This window comes from Manacus vitellinus, unplaced genomic scaffold (assembly GCF_001715985.3).
Source record: "Manacus vitellinus isolate BGI_N305 unplaced genomic scaffold, ASM171598v3 scaffold_8_pilon, whole genome shotgun sequence".
Lineage (NCBI taxonomy): Eukaryota > Metazoa > Chordata > Aves > Passeriformes > Pipridae > Manacus > Manacus vitellinus.
Genome location: NW_021940864.1, coordinates 22,231,204 through 22,255,583, shown reverse-complemented (window position 1 = coordinate 22,255,583; position 24,380 = coordinate 22,231,204). Strand labels below are relative to the sequence as shown.

The window sequence follows — 24,380 nt, the reverse complement described above, 5'->3', positions numbered from 1 at the left end:
TGATCATCAACTAACCTGACTGCTGTAAGTGATCTGTCAGAAACTGCCTTACAAAGCATTTCTAGGTACAGTTTCCTAATACCTAGGTGTATTTATCACAATCCAAAATAAGTATCTAACATATTTCAGAGGAGATTAAAGTCAAGGCTACATAACAGTCACAATTATCATCAGCTAGCTATGGAAGAACTAAGGCCAGGTAGCAGACAAAGGTGAGTAGTTCTAGCAGAACTGTTCAGGGCAGACCTGGTATTCAGCTCTGATTTAAACTTTCAGTACAACCACTACGTTTTTCCGTGGACTTTTTTTGAACCTCCTCATAGAATAGTGATCAGATGATACATCTTAGCTTAGTTTGATTTTCCTCATCTGTCAGTCTGGCTGCTACCTTGATGACATCTACTGAAAAAGACCATACAAATAAGGTGGAGTGTTCTGACCCCAAGCAACGTACCTTCAGCCAAACAAGATCTCATAGAGCTTCCTAATGGGAGGAGACTTCCGTACTAGGCATTACAACATCGGCTATTTCCCTTGACTGCTCCATTCTCAGCAATGTCAGGCTGTTTCCTATTCCTGAGACAACTTGGGCTTTCTATCAGTTCCGAACAGGTTCATTTTAACAGCAGTGTCTATATGCGTTTTGTGGTCCCTGGATAACAAGATATTCACTCTTTATAATGTGGAGTTTCTGTATCATCATCTCTATTCTTTTCCTGACCCTGAGCCCATCCTTTCTCAGAATAGGGTATGGAGTAGATTTTGAATCCCTGAGTAAGTTACCAATCTGTTCCTTAATTGCCCTCCTCGAAAGTCTTTCCTGATTCATGATTTAATAAAGAGTATGTATGTCCAAAGGACAGGTTTAATCTTGTGGTTTCATCCATTTTCCATTCAGTGCTGTGTGGGAATTCCTTTTAGTTAATTTAGTTAATTAGTTGTGAATTCCATTCACAACCGAGCTTTCTTTGTCTAACTCCTATAGGTAGTTTTAGCTTCCCCATGACTGAAGTGATTTAAGCTCTACTTAAATATGACAAAAATGCTCTGCTTTTAATATGTCACAGCTATATAATATAATAATATTTCAAACTTTGTCATCCTGGGTCAGAGTTAAGGGTCTTGGATTTTTGTCACAGAAAAATGAAAATGGGTTTCTAACTATATGAGCATGGTGCAAGCAAAGTATATTAGATTCATGCAGCCATATTAATTTTCTAAATGCTTCTTTGTTTTGAGGAATATTCTTCCACTTAAATTACAAGACAGTAATGTGCAACAGTTTATTCAGATTACTTTTTGATGGAGAAGATATTTCTCATTGGTGGAGACTTCCACCAAATGGCTATTTAGTCTTGATTTTTTTTTTTTAACATCCTGAAGTATTTTGTCCATTTGAGTCTCATAATGTGTCTGTTACAATTGTTACTAAATTAAAATAATTCAGATTTTTTGAGCACGTGCACCTAGAGTAAAACCTGTATAGTAACTGTTTTTTCCTGTACGAGGTAAACACTGTTGTCACTGCTATTACTGTAAGGTAAATGATACTTTAGCTGGTTTGTTGAAATGATTTTTGAGCTTATTCTTCAATTAAAAAAACCCTATATTCCCAAAGTTTATTTTTTAATTTCTGTAGTCTAAGATGCAACTGTAGATTAATGTTAATTGATTATCTTAGTAATTTAAGGCATTTCTAATTTAAATAATGAGATAACAAAAGCCACTTCAGTGATTTATTCCTTATGTAAGTGTACTCTGCATTTTGTAGAGAAAAAGACATTACTGGAGACTGGACAGCAAATGCCTCACACTATTTCAAAATGAATCTGGAACAAAATATTACAAGGTAATTAATTATGAGTAATAATTCTGTTTCACTTGATGTACTCAGTGCTTTATAGGTCTGAAATCTACTTGTGAGAAGTATTATCTGTGTTTCCCCATCTCTTTTTTAATCAATACTGTGCCCAGGTTAATTGTTGGCCAAAGCCTGTAAGTGAGAAGGACCAAGACTAACTCTGAGAAGGTGCTTGCAGCTGCTGTTCTAATTCCCTTGAGTATGTCTCTCCTTACATTTTGCATGTACTGTTCTCCTGAATTACCTGGCACATTAAGCTTTCCTCACAATTTGGTTGCCAGTCAAATAAAGGCTAGGATTTTTTGTTCTCCAAGTAGTGACTGAAAATTTGCATGCTTATGTATTTTATTTCTAGGTTCCCAAAATTAAGTTATTCCCAACTGTACAACTGAAAGTTGCAAACAAGTTTTAGAAGAAAACTTACTGTGCAGCCTGGAGTTTATATAAATGAAGCTTAGTGTATTGTTGATGTAGTATTGTGTTTGGTGGTGGAATATTCAGAAAGTGCATTTGAATGTATAAACAGGATTTTCCCTTTCTTGTCTTATACCTCTAGGTGTGGGTCCAAATCTTGCAGCTTCTTCCTTCATAGCATCTCTAAGATCAAGCCTTTTCTCTGTACACCCAGCTAAACTTGCCCAGATCCTTGTCATCCCTATCTTGACCAATGCAGTCTCTTCTCAGACCTCTCTGATACTTGTATTGCCCTGTGCATTCAAAACACAGCTGGTAAAATATGTTCCTTGCTTGTTGCTCCGTTATGTCACTGCTTTTAGTCCTTTGACTTGCCCCTTTGCATCCCTTTTTTTAACTGCTTAGATCTCAGGTTGTTTGTCTTTTCTGTTAGAGTCATTCCCAGTTTTTGCCTTTACATTTACATTTACTTGCTCTTCATCTTAATCAGCTACTGTCTCTTATCCCCGTAATGCCAACCTGGTGTTCACTTGCTTGTTTACTACTCTTGCAAGTGGCATGCACCTGCACACCTTCCCATGGATGTGGAATGTCCTCCTCCAGCTAGTGTGAACTTGTAACCCTTTCTTCTTTCAGATCTGTTCTTTAGTACTACTTTTTACCATGGCCTTAAACCGACCGGGTGGAGGAGTCAATATTAATTGTTAATATCTGTATGAAAGAATCTTTACCCAAAATGATTCAGATGCATGAAGCAGTGCTTATTGACTAGCTTGTATAACTACATCCTCTTTTTAATGTCATATTTTCACTTTTCTCCCCTGTCATGCTCTTCTATAGCTAAACTGTATAAAATACAAGGGGAGAGTGGTCATTCTATAGATTTACATCATTTGCACATGTAATGGGGTTGTGTTTCATGATGAATATAAATGTAGTTTGAGTAGAAAATAGTATAGTTGTATAGAGAGAACTGGTGGGCCTGAAAGTCTCTCTAGGCTTGTATATAGGAATTCAGAAAACTGTGGGTGGGCAATGGTCATGCACAGTTTGTCATTAGTTATGAAGCTTGGTGTTTTTTGGTTTTGTTTTGTTGGTTTTTTTTAATATTTGATTTGATTTCTTTGCAATGCTTCAAGTTTTGAGTGTTAGTATATTAATATGTTACATGTGTTTTCATTTTTTAATCTTTAATGTCTTTCTTCAGGAGATTCCACTTTCAGAAATTCTCCAGGTGACTCAGCCTCGAGATTTTTCAAACGTGGTGCAGGGCAGCAACCCGTACTGTTTTGAGATCATCACTGACACGATGGTGTACTTTGTTGGCGAAAACAATGGCAGCAGTCATCACAGTCCAGTTCTTGCTGCCTCCGGAGTTGGACTTGATGTAGCTCAGGGCTGGGAGAAAGCCATTCGTCAGGCTTTGATGCCAGTCACTCCTCAAGCTAGCGTTTGCACTGCTGCAGGACAAGGAAAAGATCACAGTAAGCAGGCAGACAAGGCACTATTATTCATCTGCTGAAGCAGTTAAAGTAGTGGTTCCTTTCAGGAAGGTGCTTATTTAGAGTGAAGTTTTGTCTGTTGATTCTTTGCTGAATTGGGTCTGTAATTTTCCGAGTCTCTAAAGAGTGACACTCAGGTTTTTGGAGGGTGGGCAAATCCTTTAATCTGTTGTGACAGGAAGTAGTAAAGAATCCGATTTACAATGTGAATGCATATTGCAGAATTTTATTGTAGGAGCATTAAGAACACATAGTTGCTGAATGTAAAAAGGGAGCATAGATTGGATATTTCTAATATACATAACTAACAAAATAGATTCAGATTATATACATATACTTTGAAAGAACTAAATTTGGATGCTTTTTGATGTTATTGCCTACATATATTTTTTTTAAATTGTGTGAGACCGCAGTAGCTAAGGAGAAGAGAAGGAGTTAGTGTTGCAATATAAATACCATCAGTGATGGAAAGAACTTGTGCTGAGTTGTGTACTATATAGTTGTGTACTATAAAAAGTACCCTATTCTTCTTTTTATGCAGCTGCCCTCCCTTTCCTTCTGTGGCATAGAATCATATTAATTATCAAGGCTCCACTAAACTATGTATTGAGTTCTTTCTCTTCGAACATCTCCTTCTTCCTTGCAATGACATTGGTTCACATTCTGTACTGAGATTTATGCTTTCGTTTTTAGTTTCCTTTCATCTTTCAGCTATTCTTTAATCTTCTTTCACTGATATTTTCTTTCGCTTGGGATTCTGAGATTAGTTTCTCTGCCTCTGATGTCTGCTACTCTGCATCAGCCAACAGTTAAGAAATGCTAGTCTGAGATAAAGGCACTTTCTGAAAATGCAACCATGGTCTAAAATAGTAAACTATGAAATGCCAGTACTGGTATCAGTATTTAATTACAGTGAAGAAACACACCTGTAAGATGGTATCTCATACCTGGCCTTATATGTACCTAAAATGCCACTTTTACTATGGAATTCTTAGCTCCAAATGTATATATACATACCAAAACTGTCTTTGTTTTCTAGAATCTAAGGCTTACTGTTGTTGAGACTTGCAAAGACAGTTGCTTTTTCCAAAACAAGTATTTTTTCACGTATAAATAATAACATTTCAGTGACATTCGTAGGGAATAGAACTGCAGGGGTAGATACCAAGAAGTAGTATTTTAGCATGTTTAGGACTGTAGAACTATAAGAAACTACTATGACTTGGGGAGTGGCATTTACATATTCTTAGACAAGTCAAGTTGTTTTTTAAGCTCTCAGAAGCCCACAAAATGTCCATTCATCCCTCTTCTTACTACACATTGTGAACCATTAAATGTATCCCAAGAGCCTTTCGGAAAATTAGACTTTAGTTAAAAAAAGTCCCAAGAGTCTCAAATATGTTCTTTTAAATGAAAATACCAAAAGGAGGAGGGAGACATTGCTAGTGCTCGAAATACTTGGAGCAAGGAATTTGTAGTGTCAAAATGTCCACGAGACACTAACCAGTCACTTTATACCACATTCTGACCAGGAAATAGCTAGAAATGAGGATGCTCTTCCAGTTTGACCCATGGGAAGGAACCTTTTCTAGCTTTGTACCTGATGTTTGGAGTGGGATGTTTCTTTGTGGGATGTTTTGGAGCTCAAATGAGTGAGTTAGTAAGTTGTTTACCTGGTATAGGTTATATATTGAATTGTGGCATTACTGATTTCTCCAGAAGTGACTACTTTTCAGCCCTTACTCTTGCCTATTTCAGACACCAGAAAAATGGATTTATTTCAAAGGAGTGACTCAATCTTTACCTACCAGATATTTTGCGTTCTGTAGCCATCTGTGGAGAAGGGTTCAGTATGTTCTCTTTAAACAGTTTCAAAAACTGTATCTTCACTTTCTAGTTACCTTGCTGCAGTTTGTGTTGACCTTAGGAACTTTTTTGTTCAACTTCTTTCTTGATTTTCCTTGTGTTCTGTTTTATTGGTTATTCCAATACAGGCTTGACTATAGTCAATAATCAATAGGCATATGCAAGGCTGTAATTACAGTTCATATTTCAGATGCAGGGTCACATAATTCAGAGAGTCTTTGAGAATTAGTATTTGTTGCTGTCCTATCTCTGTAAATTCCTTCTTTGAGATAAAGCACAGGTGGCAAAAATCAGATACAGACATTTTCTTTGTTCCTAAAATTGTGTTTTTAAAGCTCAAGACTCTTTTTAGAGTGATAAAGACTCTTCTCAAAGTGCTAATAAATCTATAGTGTATTTTCTATCCACCTTGAGGATGAGTTCGTTCATTCTTTTTTGTTCTTTTTTTTAAGAGGTTAACATAACAGAATCACAGAATTGTTAGGGTTTGAAGGGAGCTCTGCAGATCATCTAGTCCAACCTCCCTGGGTCACCTGGAACAGGTTACACAGGAACGTGTCCAGGTGGGCCTGGAATGTCTCCAGAGAGGGAGATCCCAGCAACAAATGATAGATGTCCATTAGTGTGAGATGCTTTGCTTTGGTCTTGGAAGTCAAAGGAGAGAGAAGCATGTTTTCTGCCCTCCTTGGTATATCTCTTCTTGTCCATGCATCCTAACGTGATGAAATCTTCATGTCAATGTCTGCTGCAGACTGAAGAATTCTTTATCTGGTGCTTTTACTTGCAAATTACATTTCCTGAATGTGCTTATATATTCCAAGGATTGATATGCTTCTGTAGTTTATCCATTAAACAAGATTTTTATTTTTTTTTTAACATTATGGGCTTTATTGCCTTTTTAATTATCAGTTCTTTTGTTATTTGATTTCCCTGATTTATTTCCTTTTCTTACGTGTTAATTCTGTATATATTGGTGCCACAGAAAATAGGCAACCTATATTTGACTATAAGGGATCTATCTGGTCTTCTTGCCTGTATTTTTCTATATTACTACCAGAAATCCTTGTTCATTTAATGAACTCTGATACAATTGCTGCATTACTGTTGCTTTTGGTTCTCCAGCTGTCTATTGTGTACACACTTGTACTGTTCTACTATTTTTGTAATCAATACAAAATAAAATAGGACAAAAGTAGACAGACAATCCCAGCAAAACTCCCATGGCTATTTTTCTAATCCATCTGTAAAATATGAGTGTCAGGGTATGATGTTTCTGTAGAATAACAGCAAAAATCATTTCACCATGACTGGGTTTGAAGTCAGTAGAGGTTGTTGATTTTTCATTTCCCCCTTTCTTTTTGCTAGAAAAAGTCTGTCCTTCCTGTTTACTTACTCAGTTTTATCTTCTTTATTGCAGAAGAGTTGTCTCTAAGCATCTCTGTTTCAAATTGCCAGGTCCAGGAGAATGTGGTGAGTCATGTGCATTGTATTATAGTCATATTTATTTTTCTGGGCATTACAAAGTAATTGGGAGTAACGGTATCAGGCTCAGAAAACAACACCAGGGCAATGTAGCTAAAGAAATCCATGTTACATGCAGGAAGCACTATTTACCTACCACACCTGTTAGTTTGTATGAAAATATCCCTGCTTATAGTGCAGCTAAGTGGATCCTCTTCAGGAAAAGTTTGTTGTGTTTTCCCACTCCCTTCAGTGTAACGATGGTATCCTTTACAGAGTTTGATTAATGCCAAATATAAATACAGCTTAGTCAGTACTCACTAAAACAGTCCTAAACAATTGGATTACTTCTGATATTTGTGATTTCTTTTTTTCATACTTTAGGATATCAGCTCTGTGTACCAAATATTTGCCGATGAAGTGCTGGGTTCTGGTCAGTTTGGTATTGTATATGGAGGTAAATGGCATTATGTTCCATTATGCTTTTATGAAGGTAGAATGTCTGATAAAATTAACCTTTTCATATTTACTTAACTGTATCTGGAATGTCTACATGAAGTTTATCTTGTTAAAAGTTTTGTTCGGATTACTTTGTCTTGTGTCTCTGCAGTTTTATGTACAGTATTTCTTACAATTAAATTTTTGCATTTACAGTTTTGCATTGGCATCATAATCAGTTTAGAGTATGCATTGCATATTTGTATTCAGTTAAATACAAAGCAATCCTATTCTGAATTTGGCCTTGGTTAATGATTTTTTTTTTTTTAATTTGCAAATTCTAGCACTGTTGTCTGTGTTATACGGTATTAGAAGTCATGTATTTGAAGAGGCTGTGAGTTATACCTGTTTTGAATGACCTCTGAGAGATGTGGCCAAAAGTAATTAGAAAAACACATAGTTAAGGGTTTGACAGTATTTATGCAAACATATTATTGACAGATTTTATGCAAACAAATTTCTGTCAGCAGGTTAAATTAGAGAGAAGAATTCTTTGTCAAGAGCCTTGAAACCCAAGCCTAGGTTTCAAATGTATTTTATCACCTAGTTTTTAAAAACTTCTATTGCCACATATAACTTTTTTATAATATGTAATAACAAAAAGAAGAAATACTAGAAATACATCATATGAACTGTTTCTATCTTTTTTTTTTTTTAAATCTCGTGTTATATCTCAAGTGTTGAGAAAACCACAGACCATAAATCTGGAAAGAAAGAAAAAGTCATAAGTAATGATTTAAAAGTGGTAACTTTTCTGCTTCTGTCATGTTTCCTTTCTAGTCAGGAAGTATTGTGGCTGTGATTTTTCTGTGTGCCACTTGCATAGTTAGATACTTTATTACTCCTAAACTACTTGATGGAGATACAGGTTGGTCTGGTTTTACATCACTCTCAAGAGAGGTCAGTTTTTTTCCCCACTGTATTTCTTAGAGCATAGTGTGAAGCAAAGTATGCTTCTTCTATTATGAATAGAAATGCACAAATGCAGACACTATTTTAATGGTTGGATTTTATTTCTAAATATATTCTTCTAAATTGCCTAGTAGATAAATCTCATGTTGGTATTTTGCATGATTCAATGCTTATAAATGCTTGTAAGCATAATAAATACTTATGAAAAGCTTTCATTATATTACATTTTTTTCCTTAATGAGGCATTAAAATATATAGGATATGCATACTTCTTAAGATAAAATCACAGACTGAAACAGTATGAAAAGAGAATATAAAAGACTATTGTTTTGCTGGCTCTTGCACACTGCTTGATTGTTGCTGCTGTCTGGGGAGACTAGATCTGGTAACTTCTAATATTGGCTTATCCCCACTTGTGTAGGCTTACTGATATAATGGTAGCAAAATCCTTTTATTTAAACAAATAAAGGTAAAATTAAGTTGCTTTCATTGTCGTGGGGCTTTTCTTGTTATTGTGAGGGGTTTTTGTGTCCTCTATTCTGCACAAACATTTCCAAAATTGGAAATCAAGAAGCTATGTTTCACTGAGAACAGTTTCCCTCTACTTTTCCTACTTTTGTTAATTTGAAGTGTATGAAAAATGGAAACAGAAAAAACTATTCTTGACCATTTCTTATTGATGTAAAACTTGAACTGAAACCTGGTTGGCTGTGTTTTGCTTAAGAAAAGGAATTTTCAAGCTGCTTTTCTGTTAGTCTTTCTTCATGTTTCATTTTTAGCTGTGATCTAGCTTCTGTAGTTCAGCGTTTTCTTAGATTGGTTGGTTTGCTTTATGTTCTTTATCAGCCTAGCATTTGTCTTCTTTGTTTTGCATCTGTAATTGATGGTATTTCTGCTACGTTTCAATGTCCTTCATCCAGTGGACATAAGCCCTTTATTCATGACGATGTTTAAGGCAGGTGCATTAGTTGCTTGGCACAGCAGCCTTTCCTGTGCCTGCCTAAGCCTTGGCCAGCAGTACTGACTGCAGAGCAGCAGGGAAGGCCAGCTGGGTGGTTGGTGAGGCATAGCTGTGCTCCCCATAGCAGTGCTGGTAGAACCCTCTGTGCCACTTGCACTGTAGCTGTGTGTCATCCCTTGTCCTCAAATGGCTTCCAAACCTTTAGCTGAGTGGGTAATGACTACTTTTTCTTTGGTGCAAACTTACTGTCCTGTATTAGTTTAGTATTAAATGTCTTAGATTATCAAGGTCTTCCAGTGTGTGATCCCGTTAACCTCTCTGATGTGACTGTGATAGAAGTCAGTTTAGAAGTTGTGAAGAAGCTGGGGAGGCATTTACAGTTACTCAGCCCTGGAAACAGCTTTCCTGTGTATTGCAGAATGCTTCTCGTGTAGCTGATGCAGGCAGCAAGGAATAGTATATGGTGCTATGAGCATGGGTTTTTCTTACCACAATCTTTTAGAGCCTTTTGATCACAGTAAACTGCCCCGTGTGTTAAATGTCTTGTTACTCCTTAGGGCACATAATTCCTGTCTCGTTCCCATGGAGTATTAGGGATGTAATTTCCTGTGCATGTGGAGCCCATTGAAAGTATGAAACCACTGGAGAAGGCTTGTAGATCTGTCTTCACTTTGGCCTTGAATTGTTTTTTGTTGTTTTTTTACAGAAGAGAGGCAATATTCTGTGGAGTATCTATTACTTGCTTGTATGCAAGTTCCTTGCACAAGCAAAAACTTCACCTAATACATCTACTGTCAATGTGTGTACCTGACAGCAAAGTAGTAACTAGTTTAAATTTAATCTTCAGAATTCCTGTTGAGGCTGACCACTTCTTTTACTCATATGCCAATTTTCAATTTTAAATATAAACATAGTAATATCGTACACTTGACAGAATATACTTATTTCCCCAAAAAGGAATTTCTGCTTTAATGTTTTATAACTATGAATTGCTTCTACCTCTTGATGGCTGACATTGACTTTCTGTTTAGGAAAACATAGGAAGACTGGAAGAGATGTGGCTATCAAAGTAATTGACAAGATGAGGTTTCCAACTAAACAGGAAAGTCAACTTCGTAATGAAGTAGCCATTCTCCAGGTATAAAAGTTTTTTTGGGTAATACTGGAGTTTTGTCTCAAACCATTAATGACATTTTTTATTGTGTGTAAGCACTGTGAATTGTTTTTTTAAATCTACGTATGTGATTTCTGAGTACTTTTTAAAAGGGAGTCTTAAAAGAGCAGGATTTCCTGCTTACTTGGTAGAGTTGATAACTTGGGGGTGGAACCTACCCCCTGTATGAGATCCATCAAAGACATGTATTTTGGCTCCATGTTGTCTCCCCTTGGTAGCAGGCAACTGTGCTATTTTCTGCTGCCTTCCACTACTGGCTCCTCAATCTTTGAGTGTTATTCGTACACTTGGTAGCTTGAGTACAGAACATGCATCAACTATTAAATTAATCATTACGGATAACTTGTGTTAAACAAATTAGTCTTTGTAGTTATAATTGGCATATTTCATAGCTTGATGTTTGTTTCAGGCTAGTTTCTTGCATCAGACATCATGGGTTTTTTTTCACCTCTATCTCTGCACTTAACTGTGTCTTTTATTTGTGGTGCAGCATTTCTTTGTAATTCAGGATATTTCATACTGTTTTATTTTAGTGATATACCTATGCTACTTTATTTTAGAATTTGCACCACCCTGGGATTGTGAACCTGGAATGTATGTTTGAAACCCCAGAACGGGTCTTTGTTGTGATGGAAAAGCTGCATGGAGATATGCTAGAGATGATTCTTTCCAGTGAGAAAAGTCGACTTCCAGAACGAATAACTAAGTTCATGGTCACTCAGGTTGGCATTCAGTTTCTCTGCTTTGTGAGGAAAGACTACATTTGGCTTTTGTAATTATGAGAGGATGGAATTTGGAGACGGTTATTTAAGAGACAACACAGAGGGCTGCACATCTAATGAAAGTGGAATAAACATGAAAAGAACTTCAGATGTTAATGATGTTAGTTTTTCTGGTCCTTCTTTCCTAAGACATAAGATTATGGGCATCTAAAGATGAATGTCAAGACAGTAAGTGGAGGAGGAGAAAAAAAGGGGTGGTGGAATAAAACCCATTGGTTCCAAGTCTAGATAGGCTGGAAAAAACAGTACTTGCACAGTATATGGGTTTGTTCTTGAGGACTATGTTGATAGAAATTGCTGTATTGGTTAGTGTGTGTGTTGTTTGACACTTCTAATCTGTTTTAATATGTTCATAAAATGTTCTTTCCTTTTTGTAGATACTTGTTGCTCTGAGGAATTTACACTTCAAAAATATTGTGCACTGTGATTTAAAACCAGAAAATGTACTACTAGCATCGGCAGAACCATTCCCTCAAGTGAGTGAAGATTAAAAAGTACTGCTTTCATAATTTTTCATTGTTCTTTTCTAAAAGAAATATAGACATTGCAGCTTAAAAAGCAACCACTTGTGGGATTGTTCAACTGAGATGGCCTAGAATTACTTGAACTGCATGTATTATAGTTGTCTCTTTTTTTTCCCCTTCCCCCCCCAAATGTCTTTAGTGCATTGCTTTTTCTTATACCCTAAGGAGGGCTTATTAACTTGGGGTTGGACTTGATCTGGATCCTTTTATCTGTACGAGTGCCTGCTGTGTTCAAGTTAAGGAACTGTTGCAGAACCATGAACATTACAGCATTGCTGCACACACCAGGCTGTTGATGCTTTTTGCCTGGATATTCTGTCCAGAGTTGGTTTGGTGTGAATTTGAGAATTGTTTGATTTCGATGTAGCTGAAGCCTCCCGCTTCAAGAACATGATTAAGAGGAAGGTGATATGGCTGGGATTCATGCGTGTTTTTAACTTTGGCTCTGTGCCTTGTAAGGGTGCAGATTTACCTTTGAAATGAGGTGAGTTTGGAATCAAGTTTTTTGTCCTTATTTGCACGCTTGTGGCCATGTACTATGCAAACTGCCTCAGAGCCGAGGTTCATGCCTCGATCTGAAGCATGGCTGATTCACAGTCTGCAAAAGGGTATCAAGTACCCCTCTGGTCTCGGGCAGTAGCATGCTTTGGAGATTAAGCAGAGATTTCTCAGAGTAAAATATGTTTCTTTTGCAGGTGAAGCTGTGTGATTTTGGCTTTGCACGCATCATTGGTGAAAAGTCTTTCAGGCGCTCTGTGGTGGGGACTCCTGCTTATCTTGCCCCTGAAGTGCTCAGGAGTAAAGGTTACAACCGCTCCCTAGACATGTGGTCAGTAGGGGTCATTGTCTATGTGAGCCTCAGTGGTACATTCCCATTTAATGAAGATGAGGATATAAATGATCAGATTCAAAATGCAGCATTTATGTACCCACCAAATCCTTGGAAGGAAATTTCTAGCGAAGGTAAAGAAATAAATTTTCTCTGATAGAATGTTTTTACGGGAAGATAACACATTCAAATGCTTAAACCTCAAGGTTCAGTCAGAAAGGAGTGTGTGAATTATTGGTAGTTTGAGTTTAGTAGACTATGCCAAAGTAGATAAATACAACCTGGCATATATTTCTGAAAAATAAATTGTTAAATATAATGCTTTAGGTAATTTTCAGGGCAGGAGAGTTAATAGATTTAGCAAGAAAAATAAATTGCATGCATGAGGAGGGGGATGAATAACCTGAAACTTCCCAAAATTTCCAGTGAAAGGTTCAGTCCTGTGTAAGTATTTGCTGAATGCTGATCTCAAACCATACTTAATCTAAACTGTAAGCACTGAAACAGTTCAAAGTTGAATCTGGAATTTAGGTTTTGTGCATTAGCAAATATGGATTTAAATGTCAGGTCTGAACAACCTAGAAGTTTACAATGTTGTCCTCAAGCTCTCCAGTGCCAGCTTTGGTATCAGTAATGTATACACGACTGACACAGGTAGATATGGGAGGACATGTACAAAAGTATACAAAAGTGGAGGTACCTACGTAATTGTGGAACACAGGATTATGCTTAAGCTTTTTAGGCACTTCTGAAAATTATTAAAATCAGTAGGGAAAAATATTAATGAATAACATAGTAAAGCTTTTAGTGTTTCCATCAAAAATAGAGAGAAGCTTATCCCAAACCTTTTTTGTAGTCTTGTTTAACATAAACAAAGCTAAATATGAAATTCAAGAGCTTGGTTAAATTTAGAAGAGTTCAGAAGTATGCACATGCACATAAAATTCATTCCCACTGCACTATGTGAATGATGAGAGAGATGATTAGTATTTAAACAATGCAATTTCTGTTTTGTTCTTCTTTGTCAGCCATTGATTTAATAAACAATTTGCTTCAAGTGAAGATGAGAAAACGTTTCAGTGTTGACAAATCCCTTAGTCACCCATGGTTACAGGTAAACCCATCTGCCTTTTTCACTATGTTTATAATGGTTGAATAATTATTTTTTTGGCTGAAATCCTTCAGAGGCTTCTTCCATCACATTCTGCTAACTAGCATTCATGGAGGCTTAAGTATTTCTGGTTTTAGCTTTATGTGCTCCAGGATTCCAGAGCATTCATTGTTTTGTCTCTCCCACCCTTTACTTTCTGTCTGACACCAGCATGGTTTTACTCTTTTGGCTCCTCCCCTGAATGTGGGCAGTGATGAGTGCAGGGAGCCCTGTGAAATCAGCATGGAGACAGACATTGTTTGTTTGGTGCTGAAGTGGACACAGGGGCTGGTGTGTGCTGTAACTTGTAGTTGGTTTAGAACAGATTTGTTAGGAATGGAATTTATCTGCTGCTTTGAGCTGGGTTCCTTTCACAGCGGTTTCACAATACTGCATGCACATACCCATGAGGTTAAGAGGAAAATTCAAATTGAGAACAAACAATATTGAAATGAGTATAATTTCATATCTGTGTATGTATACAATTAATAATAAAGGTAAATAGCCATCTTGTTACAAAAAATTTTCATTATTTAACTATTTAATTTTGAACTACTCTTTATGGACAATGCTGAGGTATTTTGTGTTTTTTTTTTTTTTTCTTAATTGTTAGACAGATTTTGCTTGTATCTTGTGGCTTTTTATACTAAAGTAGAGACAAACTGCAGAATTTATCTGTGGGAATATTGTGCTGCTGTTTCTTAAAAATGCTTCCTTAAATAAATCTCTTTTGTTCCTTAGGATTATCAGACTTGGCTTGACCTCAGAGAATTTGAAACCCGCATTGGAGAGCGTTACATTACCCACGAGAGTGACGATGCACGCTGGAAAGAACACGCTTACGAGCACAACCTTGAGTACCCCCAGCATTTCATTATGGCTCCTAATCCAGATGACATGGAAGAAGACCCTTGATTTATTCATTATGCTAAATTGCAGCAAAGAAGGATGCTCCAGACAGAAACTGAAGATAAGTTTTGGAGCTGCTATTGGTCTTTCCAAATGCTGTATGCATAGTTGGGTGTGTAAAGCCCCAGAGGATCCCGCATTGACATGGGAATAGACTGTCGTCTGACAAGCTTTTCTCCATCTCCGCCTTTAACTATGAGTAGTTACTGGACAGTGGGATAAGCCCTGTTGGGTAACATTTCACTCATCTGGGTGGCTACAAAGCCATCTCTGAGGTGTAATGTGTACAGGTTGAATGGTTTCTGTGTTTTTCAAGGATTCTTGGTTTTTTTCATAGCCTACGCAATAGGAGTTTTGTAATAGTTTTCTAATCCCTATTTACTAGGCCATAGAGGACTGTTTTCTGTTACTTAGATACATTTCCCATTTCCTAAACTGTGGATGTTGAAAAGAGACTCTAAAAAGAAATTGGTGCAGAATATCTTGGCTAAAGCAATACATGGTGGTTTAGTCAAATACAGCTTTGTAGATGAAGGAATAATTTGCTGCTGTTAAGACAGTTAAATATGTGTGTCTTTGCCCTAATTGAAGTTTTTCCAGATACAAAAAAACCCAAACCCATAACTTCTTACATTCCTCTTGAAATGCTGGGTGACAATCTAAGGAGATGACAATCAAAGCCATGCTAGTCCTTCATTTTGTCTGTTAAAGCAATAAGCCACAATGGTGTGCTACTGTGCAAGGCTGGCATGTGTAGTTGATACACACCAAAGGCATTTTGCCTTAAAACTACACAAGTTATGCACAGAGAGCACACAAGACTTGATGTAGCATATCCTTTCACTCTGGAAGACCAGCTTCTAGCAGAAGGATGTGGAAAAATAGGGAAAAACACATGCAGCTTTCTTCTGTTGTTTTGAGTAATTAGATTTTTAAATTTTTCTAATATTTTTCTAATTTTTTTAAGGTTCCTTGGAGTTACATCAAGAGTAGTTTGTAGCCTGCTAGCTTGTATCTTAACTCTGCTCAAAACCTAGGAGTAACAGTGGATGCATCACCTGTTGCTTCTGCCAGGGCAGCTGGATTGTAGGAGAAAGGACTTGCCTTCCCACCTTAACCTGCAGCCCCTCCCATACTTTTTACGGTGTCCAGTGCTATTTGAGATGAATGAAGAGTCTGAAACCAACTTCTAACGCAGTTTTTTATGCAGATGCCTCAGTTGAAGAACTCCCAACCACCTGTTGGACTTGTAGCACAATACAGTAATGTTCTTTGGAAATGATTCCCTTAGAGAACAGTTCGAGTTCATGGTATTTCAAAGAAGTCTGGGGCCATGAATGCTAAATGCAAATAGAAGAGGAGGTTTTTTGTCCTATTTTAAAAAATAGAAAGGGTGAAATCTTTATCTTTGTGGGGGATAACAGCATTGTGCTGCTGGAAGGTGCAGCATGGCTGTACATACCACTGATATGCCAAGCTGTTTAACTGGAGCTTGGTTGGAAATACTTATAAAATACTGATAACAGGCTTGAACTGCAAAGTCAGTGAGAGGATTTGGGGTATCTCCTCTCTCCTACAAAGATTTTCTTTTTTGTTTCTGTGTAGATAAGTATTTTTTTCTATTGTTGTTATTCAGGTAAGGAAACAGGTGAGCAGACTTTATAAGTTGTTAGATAAACTTAAAATGTTACGTGGTTATTTCAGGGTTGGCAGCTGCTTGTGACAGCAGTGACCTGGCAGTAAAGTCAGTGGCAATTGCAGAAGTATATGCCCACAGGTAGGTTTGGGTCTTTGACCCACTTTTTCCTTTCCTATTGCCCTTAATCTTTAACTGCCACTGCATTTTGGAGGCTGAGCTCTGGCTTCTTAACCCTGTTGGGGAGGGTTTCAGGACTGATTCTTCAAAGAGGCACGATTTTTCATCTTTGGAACCTGTGACGTTGGTAGTCTGGCATTTGCCCAGGCTTGGCAAGGGAAGCAGTGCTGTTTTTCAACTTCTACTGCTCAAGTGACCAAATTTCAGTGAAGCCATTGCTATCTGCCATCCTAACTGTAATAATGTAGATACAGTTTGGTTTTAAACTTCAGATTTAATACTTGAGCTATCACTTCACTTTACCTGTGGTTTTTTTGTTGTTTGTTTGTGTTGCTTTAAGGGAGGAAATAAAGCCAGCTCAGTCACTTGAAAAAGCACAACAGGAACAGAGGAAGGAGGGGACAACAATGAAGTAGAAGGCCTGGCTGATGTCTCTCCCCATGAAGTCTGCTTTGCTTCAAAATATTATAGGAGCTATTTATTCTTCAAGTTGTATTAAAATAAAAATAATGCTGTTGGCCTTTGGAGGAGATTGCCTGATCATATATGCAGACTTATGGGGCCAGACAATAGAAGCCACAAGCAGCTAATAGCCAAGAAACCAAAAAAAATCAGACATACATAAGGAGTAAACTTTCTTCAGAGTAGTAAAAATAGCTGAGTTTTTTATTCCCTTTTTTTCTACCTTAACTGCAAACTTTGACAGCAGTAGGTTACAGTGTTTAATACCCTTATCCCTAGATGAATTAAGATGCATTCATTCAAGCAATAGTGCTATGGTGATGCTAGGAAAAAAGCTCATGTAAAATTTATAGCCTTGAAAGGACACTGTCAAGTACTTTTATATTTTTATACATCCCATTGTTTGTAAATATCCTCTGATAAGCTTGAAAATAAAATTTATTTCCCTATCAGTCTTGTTCTTTTTATTTACATGAATTATCTCACCAATCAGATGTTCTTAGAAGTAAATACTTGCTTGTTTGTGGATTTGACATTAGATATGCCCTGCTCTGGGAATTCTGTTAGCAGTAACTTCTTTTGCATGCATCCTGTCACCATTCTCTTTATAAAAATATTTTCAAGGCACCTTGATTTTATTCAAGTACAAAAGCTGAGTACATTTAAAGACTCCTCAGCACATCTCTTTGTTACTGACAAGTTTTGATTCACTAGTCAATACTTCACTCAGCTCTATCCTAAGACCCCTGAAACATTGTTCATTCTCCGCTCTGTGTGTTGCTTTCTGTATGAGCAGTATTTTATTACCACTTATACTGCTTTGAGTAGGTCAGTCAGGAGGTTTACTGTGCTGCACTAGATTTCCTCTGAAATAGCACTCCCTACCAAAATGTGGCTGGGCCCTGATGCATAGATCAGTTTGAGAAAATTGCCTGAAGAAGGTGATACTTATCTGCTTTCAGTTCAAAGATACTTAGTTCTTACCTTACTGCATATATGTTAATTTTAATATTGCAAAACATTTAGTATGTAAAACCATAAAATCCATTCCTTTTACTGGGATTTGTTTTTCAAATTTAACAGGATGTTATTGAAAGCTACTGCTATCAGACATTTTGCTATAGTATTTGAAATTACTTCAGTAAGAGTTCATTAAATCCAGCAACAGGTGGTAAGGGAGACTTCGATTCTGGCTTATCTTTCTTGTCAGGATGTACAAGTCTGTGGTGAGGCAGCAGGGCAAAGAAGTTAAAGCAGTCCCCCATGTTCTCAGGATTCATCAGCATATCGTAGCTGTGAAGTAACTGCTCACGAGTTGCTGCGTCACGTGAATTCTGCAAGAGCACCTGAAAAAGAGAATGTAGGTTACATCTCTTCCTGCTTTCCTATAAATTCCCACATACCTGCAATCCCTTTTGCATCCTTTTCACTTACGCTAATTAACAGTGCTGTAATGGTTGGTGGAACTGGTGAGATCGCTGGTGGTGCTACATACATCCATGTATGAGCTAAGCTTTGCGTTAAATGCTCCTAAATATAAAACGATCAGTTTACTTCCAGGGATCCTGAGTAACTTATGTCTAGGAGAAGCAACTTTTTGATGTCCTATCTATGTGTTATTTTGAACAACTTCATTTTAAAATCAGATGTTTATAAAAGCTCTCTTGCTGCTTAAAAGTACTGTCTGTGGATTAGGAGAGTTTATGTACCTGTAAGCACTATCGTACCTGCAACCGGAGGTCAATGCCCATGTTTTTTAAAAACTCCCGCTGTTTTATGGGGCCTAATGTAGTTGTTCTTTCCTGTGTCATCTTTCGAAGATAGCTGAAATCAACATCTGCTGTCAGGTCTGCTGTGCCTGGAGCGCTCAGCACATCGTGAAGTTTGTGATTCCGGAAACCCTGAAAAATTAAATTGGAAGATTATACCCAGCTGTAGTCCAGCTATCATAGTTGGGGCCAGCAAAAACTAAGTTGTGCATTTGAGAGGTGAGAATAGCAAACTATACATGGAAAATTTGAGATAAATCTACCGAGGGCTCAGATTATCCTCTTCCATCTGACAGAAACCCTTGTGGGTACAGATTAAATAAGAATTTCTCAATTTTATGACTGCAGCATAATGCAGATTTTGCTATTACGTTCACCTAAGAACTTTCTTTTACAAGAACCTAATGATCAAAGGGACAAATAAAAGATAACAGAGTATTTTGGCTTCTTATTTGAGGGTAAATGACTTACGCGGAAGGTGTCAGTTTTGGTTCCATCATGGCCATAATCTGCAATCAGTGCAGCCCCACCATCCTTCTCTATACGACAGGCAAGCCTCTGGATGATGACACCAGCCTCGGGACACACTTCCACGTGATCTCTCATTTCTTCTGGCTAGTGCAGAGTTCAGAGACCAAAACACCTGTATTAGCAGACAAGTACAGCGCAAGAGTTCTTCACACTTGATGTCTTGGGACTGAGGTACAGGGGGGGTATTCTAGGCTACCTACAGCTTGAGCTAGTTTTTGCTATCAGTCATTTTCAATGAGTGCTGGATTTCAGTCACCTCTTCTGTAGTAACCTGTAGTCCAAGAAAAATTTTTCTACCAATTAAGAATACCTGCATCAGGTGAAACCTCCTTACTGTGGTACTGAAAGAATGAAAATAGCTCTTCAGCTGTGCACACGCTTCAAAGAGACCTTCCTGTGTGAAATTCTGTAGTTGGTTTTGATCTCCAGTACTTCATTTTATAACTTTGAATAGCCAGTGAACTTCAGAAAAAAAACCCACTCATGGACCCTTTCCATTAAAGGTCAGTGTAGCACAGAAGCGCCCAGCTGCATGCAGCAGTACCATGCAGCAGGCTGAGAGCCTGGCTGGGGCAGGGCCACTGCCGAGATGGGGATGTGACACATGCAGTGCAGAACTCTCCCTTGTCACTTGCTGCCTCAGTTTGCTCTCTGAAGCATTTTGTGCGTTCAAGCTCTGATTTTGCAGAGTTGGGTAGATGTGTTATTTCTGTGCTATATTTTCACAGCATACAAAATAAAATGCTTGTGGAAATTTTGCAGAATGGAAATAAGCTCTATTTACTCGTTTGTAGACTGAGAGCCCTCCTCTTGCTATCAAGGTAATTGAAAAGCAGTAAATGTACTTGAAAGAGTCAGTAAAAGTGTAAGTATGAGCTCTGGTAGGCATAAACTCACTTGGATGAAGTTTTCTGTCGCAGGGGTGCTGGATGGTGACAGGACAAACCGCAGCTGGTCAGGAACTTCTGGATCTATATCAACCAACACTTCCCGCCAGCCTTTCTCAGTTCTCTGTTTAACAAGCCCAAAGTACTCATTTTACATTCTAATGGGTACCACAGCATCTTGTTTATTTGATTGAACTAATATGTCAAGCATTTTCAGAAATGTTTTAAGAACACAATATGCTATTAAAACCAATTACTCATTCTATTTAATTCCAGTAACTGCTTTAGAAAAAGCTTGTGGTAAGAGTCTCATCTGCAGAGCCAACAAATACAGGTTTAATGACACTTAAAAGGAATGAATGATGCTCTGAAGAAAAATGTTGCCTCTTCTATTGACAGTGCAACATTTAACTTATCAAAATAAAATAATTCATTCTACCAGAGATTTTTCATAAACTAATTTCTTCTGTATCATAACCAGCCTCTATTAGCTACTCTCACTGCCATTTAAATGAAAGTCCTTCAGCCTTTTGTTAGTAGTGCTAGAGAAAATCATGTGGAAATTAATAACTTCGCTAATGTAACATCAGAAATAAAAAACCCAACACTTTCAGCATTATTTCAGCAGAAAGAAATCCTTAGCTTTCTACAAGTTTTTCCATTCATCAGCATTCCATTTTATCAGCAGAGACAGTACACATGTCTAATTTGGCACCCTAATTCTGTTCTTCCTCAAAGGGAAAAAGTGTTTGAGCAGATGGTCACAATTACAATAATAATCTTGCTATACCTGAAATTTATGTATTGGCAAGGCATCAAAGAACTCATGTGCTAGGTAAAAGCTGTAACCTGGGGGAAGGTAAAAAAAGAATGCATTAAATTATTTATGCTTCTGTAGCAGCTTCCAGTTGCAAATTAATTTTTTTAATGATTTTTAATGAATTAAGCTAATTAATGTGGTTGTGAAATAATTACTTCCAGCTTGGATACATCAAAGACAGTATTTCTACAGTTAGTTCTAGTTTCCAGTCCATGAATTTTAGATCACTGTATCATGAAAGGAAATTCAGGCAAAGCCAGTGAATAGTTTTCTATGAAAAGAAAAAGCCAGAAAATGAAATTGGATAGCTATCCCCAAATGAAGGTAGGTGGGCTATGTTGCAGTTATGAAAATGAGTCAATATCCTGCCTCAGGCTTGTACAAGTAAGAGCAGATATGTATTTTTAACGACTTTTCTGTCCAGTGTGAAGGATAGAAGAGATGCCCTCCGTTATCAAAAGCTGCATATGAAGGAAGGACACCATCCCTTTAATGAGGTGTTCAAGCTCCTTACCTGACGGCACATCTTGAATGTCTCTATACCAAAAAATGGGAATTCCAGTCTTGCTAATGCCTTTCATGTAAGCAGACTCGTCCTTGGGACTTGGTTGCATCTTCCCTCCTGTCAGCATCCGTGCTTGGATCTCACCAAGTTTGGGACTGACTTCTACCAGGTGAACAGAGACATCACATTTACTAAGTACAGAGGAGAGCTGGTTGAAGACCTATAAAGGCAGATCAGTTCTATTAGCCACAGTCTTGTGCAGTGTACATTAAAGGCTTAAGTATTAACCTTTCATCTCATTATTGACAGTCAAGATAAAAAATTTATTTGGCTTTCTGTTTAATAAAACAGCCTCAGTGAAATAGACTGCATTCAGAAGGAAGTGAAGTGGGAATTTCTTCATATATTTTAATAAAAGCTGCTATGCTTCTAGTAAAGTTGGCAGAAGACATATTACAGGCTGTAAGGACAACATGAAGTGCTAATTGGAACAGTAATAGCAGCTCCTCTAAGATCTGCAGAGAATTTAACATTAGGAGAAAAATGGTTCAGTTTTCACTGACACCATAAACAAGTGTTCAATATCCCACTGTTCTTATTATTAATTAACATATGTAAATAAAATAAAAGTTCTTCTGAGGTGCTAAATCCCATTAGTGATCTGTTTATGAATCAGCAGTATTTTAATTGACAGCTATGCAAGCATAACTGAACACAAAGGGTTAATTCAAAAGAAGTAAACCCCTAAAATCCCCAAAAGAACTAATACAATTTCACTCCTATGTTACTGTTCTCCCTCCCTTCTTCCTATTCCTTGCATTGAGGCTTCCATCCCAGTTACACACAGCTCCTAAATGCTTTCCAGTTTGGATAATGCTTTCCTGCTCATAGGTAATTTGTAATGGAATATTCCTGCCCTCCCCTTCTATCAAGTGGTGTTTGGAAGATCACACACATGTCCATGCAGTGGGTGCACAATGGCCTGTGTTCCGCTTCTGAATGAGAGACCTGCTGTCTCAGAAACACACATCTATTTCAATTTGAGTCTGAGCTGCAAACCTGACTGAAGTGATTTGGTTACTAGGGAAGGTTATACCCTGACAGCAAAACATCATTCCTTCAGATATCACAGCAGCCAGGGAATAAAGCCAGAAACAAAAATATGAACAGTTTTCACCTACCCGTAATATATCCTCTGTAAGGGTGCCCCTCCCTGGGCCCAGTTCCACCAGCTGGAAGGTGTTAGGTTTGCCCATGGCCATCCATTCACTAATATACCATATTCCTATTAACTGTCAGTGAGAAACAACACAAAGGGTTTACAGCAGTAACTTCAGAACTTGTGGAAAGTGATACCTGCCTTTTGTTTGATAATAACTAAGATAATACAGCCACATTCTCTCTCCACATTTCAAAGTTAAGAATAATAATGATACATAACTTCATACTCTTCTCTTTAAATAATTAAATTGATGATTGATTGCTGTCAGCCCAACAGAAGCAACTCTCCGTCAGTAAATGTGGGGACTCTGCTCTGGCTGAACTTTTACTTAAGGCTCAAATGCAGGTCACTGCCCAGGTGCCTCTGAACAACTGTTCTTCACAACAGTGCATTTACCAAAGTGTTAACAAGAACAGCAGTCAGTGCATCTTCACTACTGAAAACGAAACACAAACCAGAGTCAGCCAGACCGAGCTCTAGAAATTATTTTTGAGGAGAATTGTCACAGTGGGAAACCACCATAACTCTCTTTATTTATAAACAAGTTCCATATGAAAGTAAGCGTTAATAATCACAGACCGTGTTTCAGACTATACACATGAAAGGACTTTCAGTAAAACACCCCTTCCTCCCTCAGAATCAATTTTGATTTTGGGAAATAACTTGAATCTTATTATTGCTACCCAAGTATTTTGACATTGGTAAGGTACCAGAACACTGGCCTGGAAATCACAGAATGTGTAAAGCTGGAAGTGACCACATCTAGTCCAACTTCCCTGCTCAAGCAGGGTCCTCCTACAGCACATGGCACAGGATTGTGTCCATACAGTTCTTTGCCTCTTGTCCTATGGCTTGGCACAACTGAGAAGAGCCTGGCTCCATCCTCTTGATACCCTCCCTTCAGATAGTTATAGACATTGATAAGTCCCCTCTGTTGTCTCTTTTTAAGGAAGAGGCTGAACAGGCCCAGGTCTCTCAGCCTTTCCTCATAAAAGAGATGCTCCAGTTCCTTAATTATCTTTGTTGCCCTCCACTGGACTGACACCAGGAGCTCCATGCCTCTCCTGTACTGAGGAGCCCAGATCTGGACACAGCACTCCAGATGCAGCCTCATCAGAACAGAGAAGGGGGCAGGATCACCTCCCCTTGACCTGCTGGTAATGCTCTTCCTGATGCATCCTAGGATAGCATTGACCCTGTAGGCCACTGGGGCACACTGCTGGCCCAGGGACAGCTTGTTGTCCACCAGGACCCCAGCCAGTCCCGCGGGGACAAGGTAAACAAACAAACAAACAAACAAACAAACAAGCAAAATCACTCAGGACACACGGAACCGCGTTACCTCGCCGAACACCTGACTTATTTCAGGCGAGGTGATGAAGTCCCCGCTCTCGCCGATGCCGCCGCGGCGGGTGTAGTAACCCTGGGGGGGACAGAGAGGGGCCGGGGCCGCGGTGAGCGGCAGGGCCGGGGCACAGCCCCCCTGGGCCGCCTCGGCCCGCTCCCGGCGTACCTGTGCAGGGTT

At 38.2% G+C, this 24,380-nt stretch overlaps 2 protein-coding genes across 3 annotated transcripts in view; one reads left to right on the top strand and one right to left on the bottom strand.

The window, feature by feature from the left end:
• Nucleotides 1-17,570, top strand: part of PRKD3 (protein kinase D3) — a 41,424-nt gene extending 23,854 nt beyond the window's left edge. Inside the window, exons 9-18 of one of the 2 annotated variants that reach the window (XM_018085130.2) lie at nucleotides 1,772-1,849; nucleotides 3,483-3,759; nucleotides 7,061-7,113; nucleotides 7,489-7,561; nucleotides 10,507-10,613; nucleotides 11,210-11,371; nucleotides 11,809-11,907; nucleotides 12,651-12,918; nucleotides 13,813-13,898; nucleotides 14,676-17,570. In XM_018085130.2, the coding sequence (XP_017940619.1) occupies nucleotides 1,772-1,849; nucleotides 3,483-3,759; nucleotides 7,061-7,113; nucleotides 7,489-7,561; nucleotides 10,507-10,613; nucleotides 11,210-11,371; nucleotides 11,809-11,907; nucleotides 12,651-12,918; nucleotides 13,813-13,898; nucleotides 14,676-14,849 (1,377 nt within the window). In that variant the 3' untranslated portion in view covers nucleotides 14,850-17,570. The remainder of the gene's footprint in view (nucleotides 1-1,771; nucleotides 1,850-3,482; nucleotides 3,760-7,060; nucleotides 7,114-7,488; nucleotides 7,562-10,506; nucleotides 10,614-11,209; nucleotides 11,372-11,808; nucleotides 11,908-12,650; nucleotides 12,919-13,812; nucleotides 13,899-14,675) is intronic. The other variant, XM_018085131.2, reaches the window with a different exon arrangement.
• Nucleotides 17,298-24,301, bottom strand: NDUFAF7 (NADH:ubiquinone oxidoreductase complex assembly factor 7). Its single transcript, XM_029965064.1, has 8 exons — nucleotides 24,198-24,301; nucleotides 22,815-22,925; nucleotides 21,643-21,853; nucleotides 21,099-21,157; nucleotides 20,319-20,432; nucleotides 19,362-19,505; nucleotides 18,849-19,022; nucleotides 17,298-18,467 (listed from the first exon to the last, which is right to left on the bottom strand). The coding sequence occupies exons 2-8, from the start codon at nucleotides 22,893-22,895 to the stop codon at nucleotides 18,255-18,257; spliced, it is 996 nt and encodes a 331-aa protein (XP_029820924.1). The 5' UTR covers nucleotides 22,896-22,925; nucleotides 24,198-24,301; the 3' UTR covers nucleotides 17,298-18,254.
• Nucleotides 24,302-24,380: the final 79 nt, after the last annotated feature.

Bases quoted from the DNA above. Each gene is read 5' to 3' on its own strand.
- NDUFAF7 (XM_029965064.1), bottom strand. From the start codon at position 22,895: ATGGCCATGGGCAAACCTAACACCTTCCAGCTGGTGGAACTGGGCCCA. The intron at 21,854-22,814 runs GTAGGTGAAAAC...CTGCCTTTATAG, and splicing joins TTACAGAGGATATATTACGG to GTCTTCAACCAGCTCTCCTC. The intron at 18,468-18,848 runs GTACGATAGTGC...TCTCTTTTTCAG, and splicing joins GCATTGACCTCCGGTTGCAG to GTGCTCTTGCAGAATTCACG.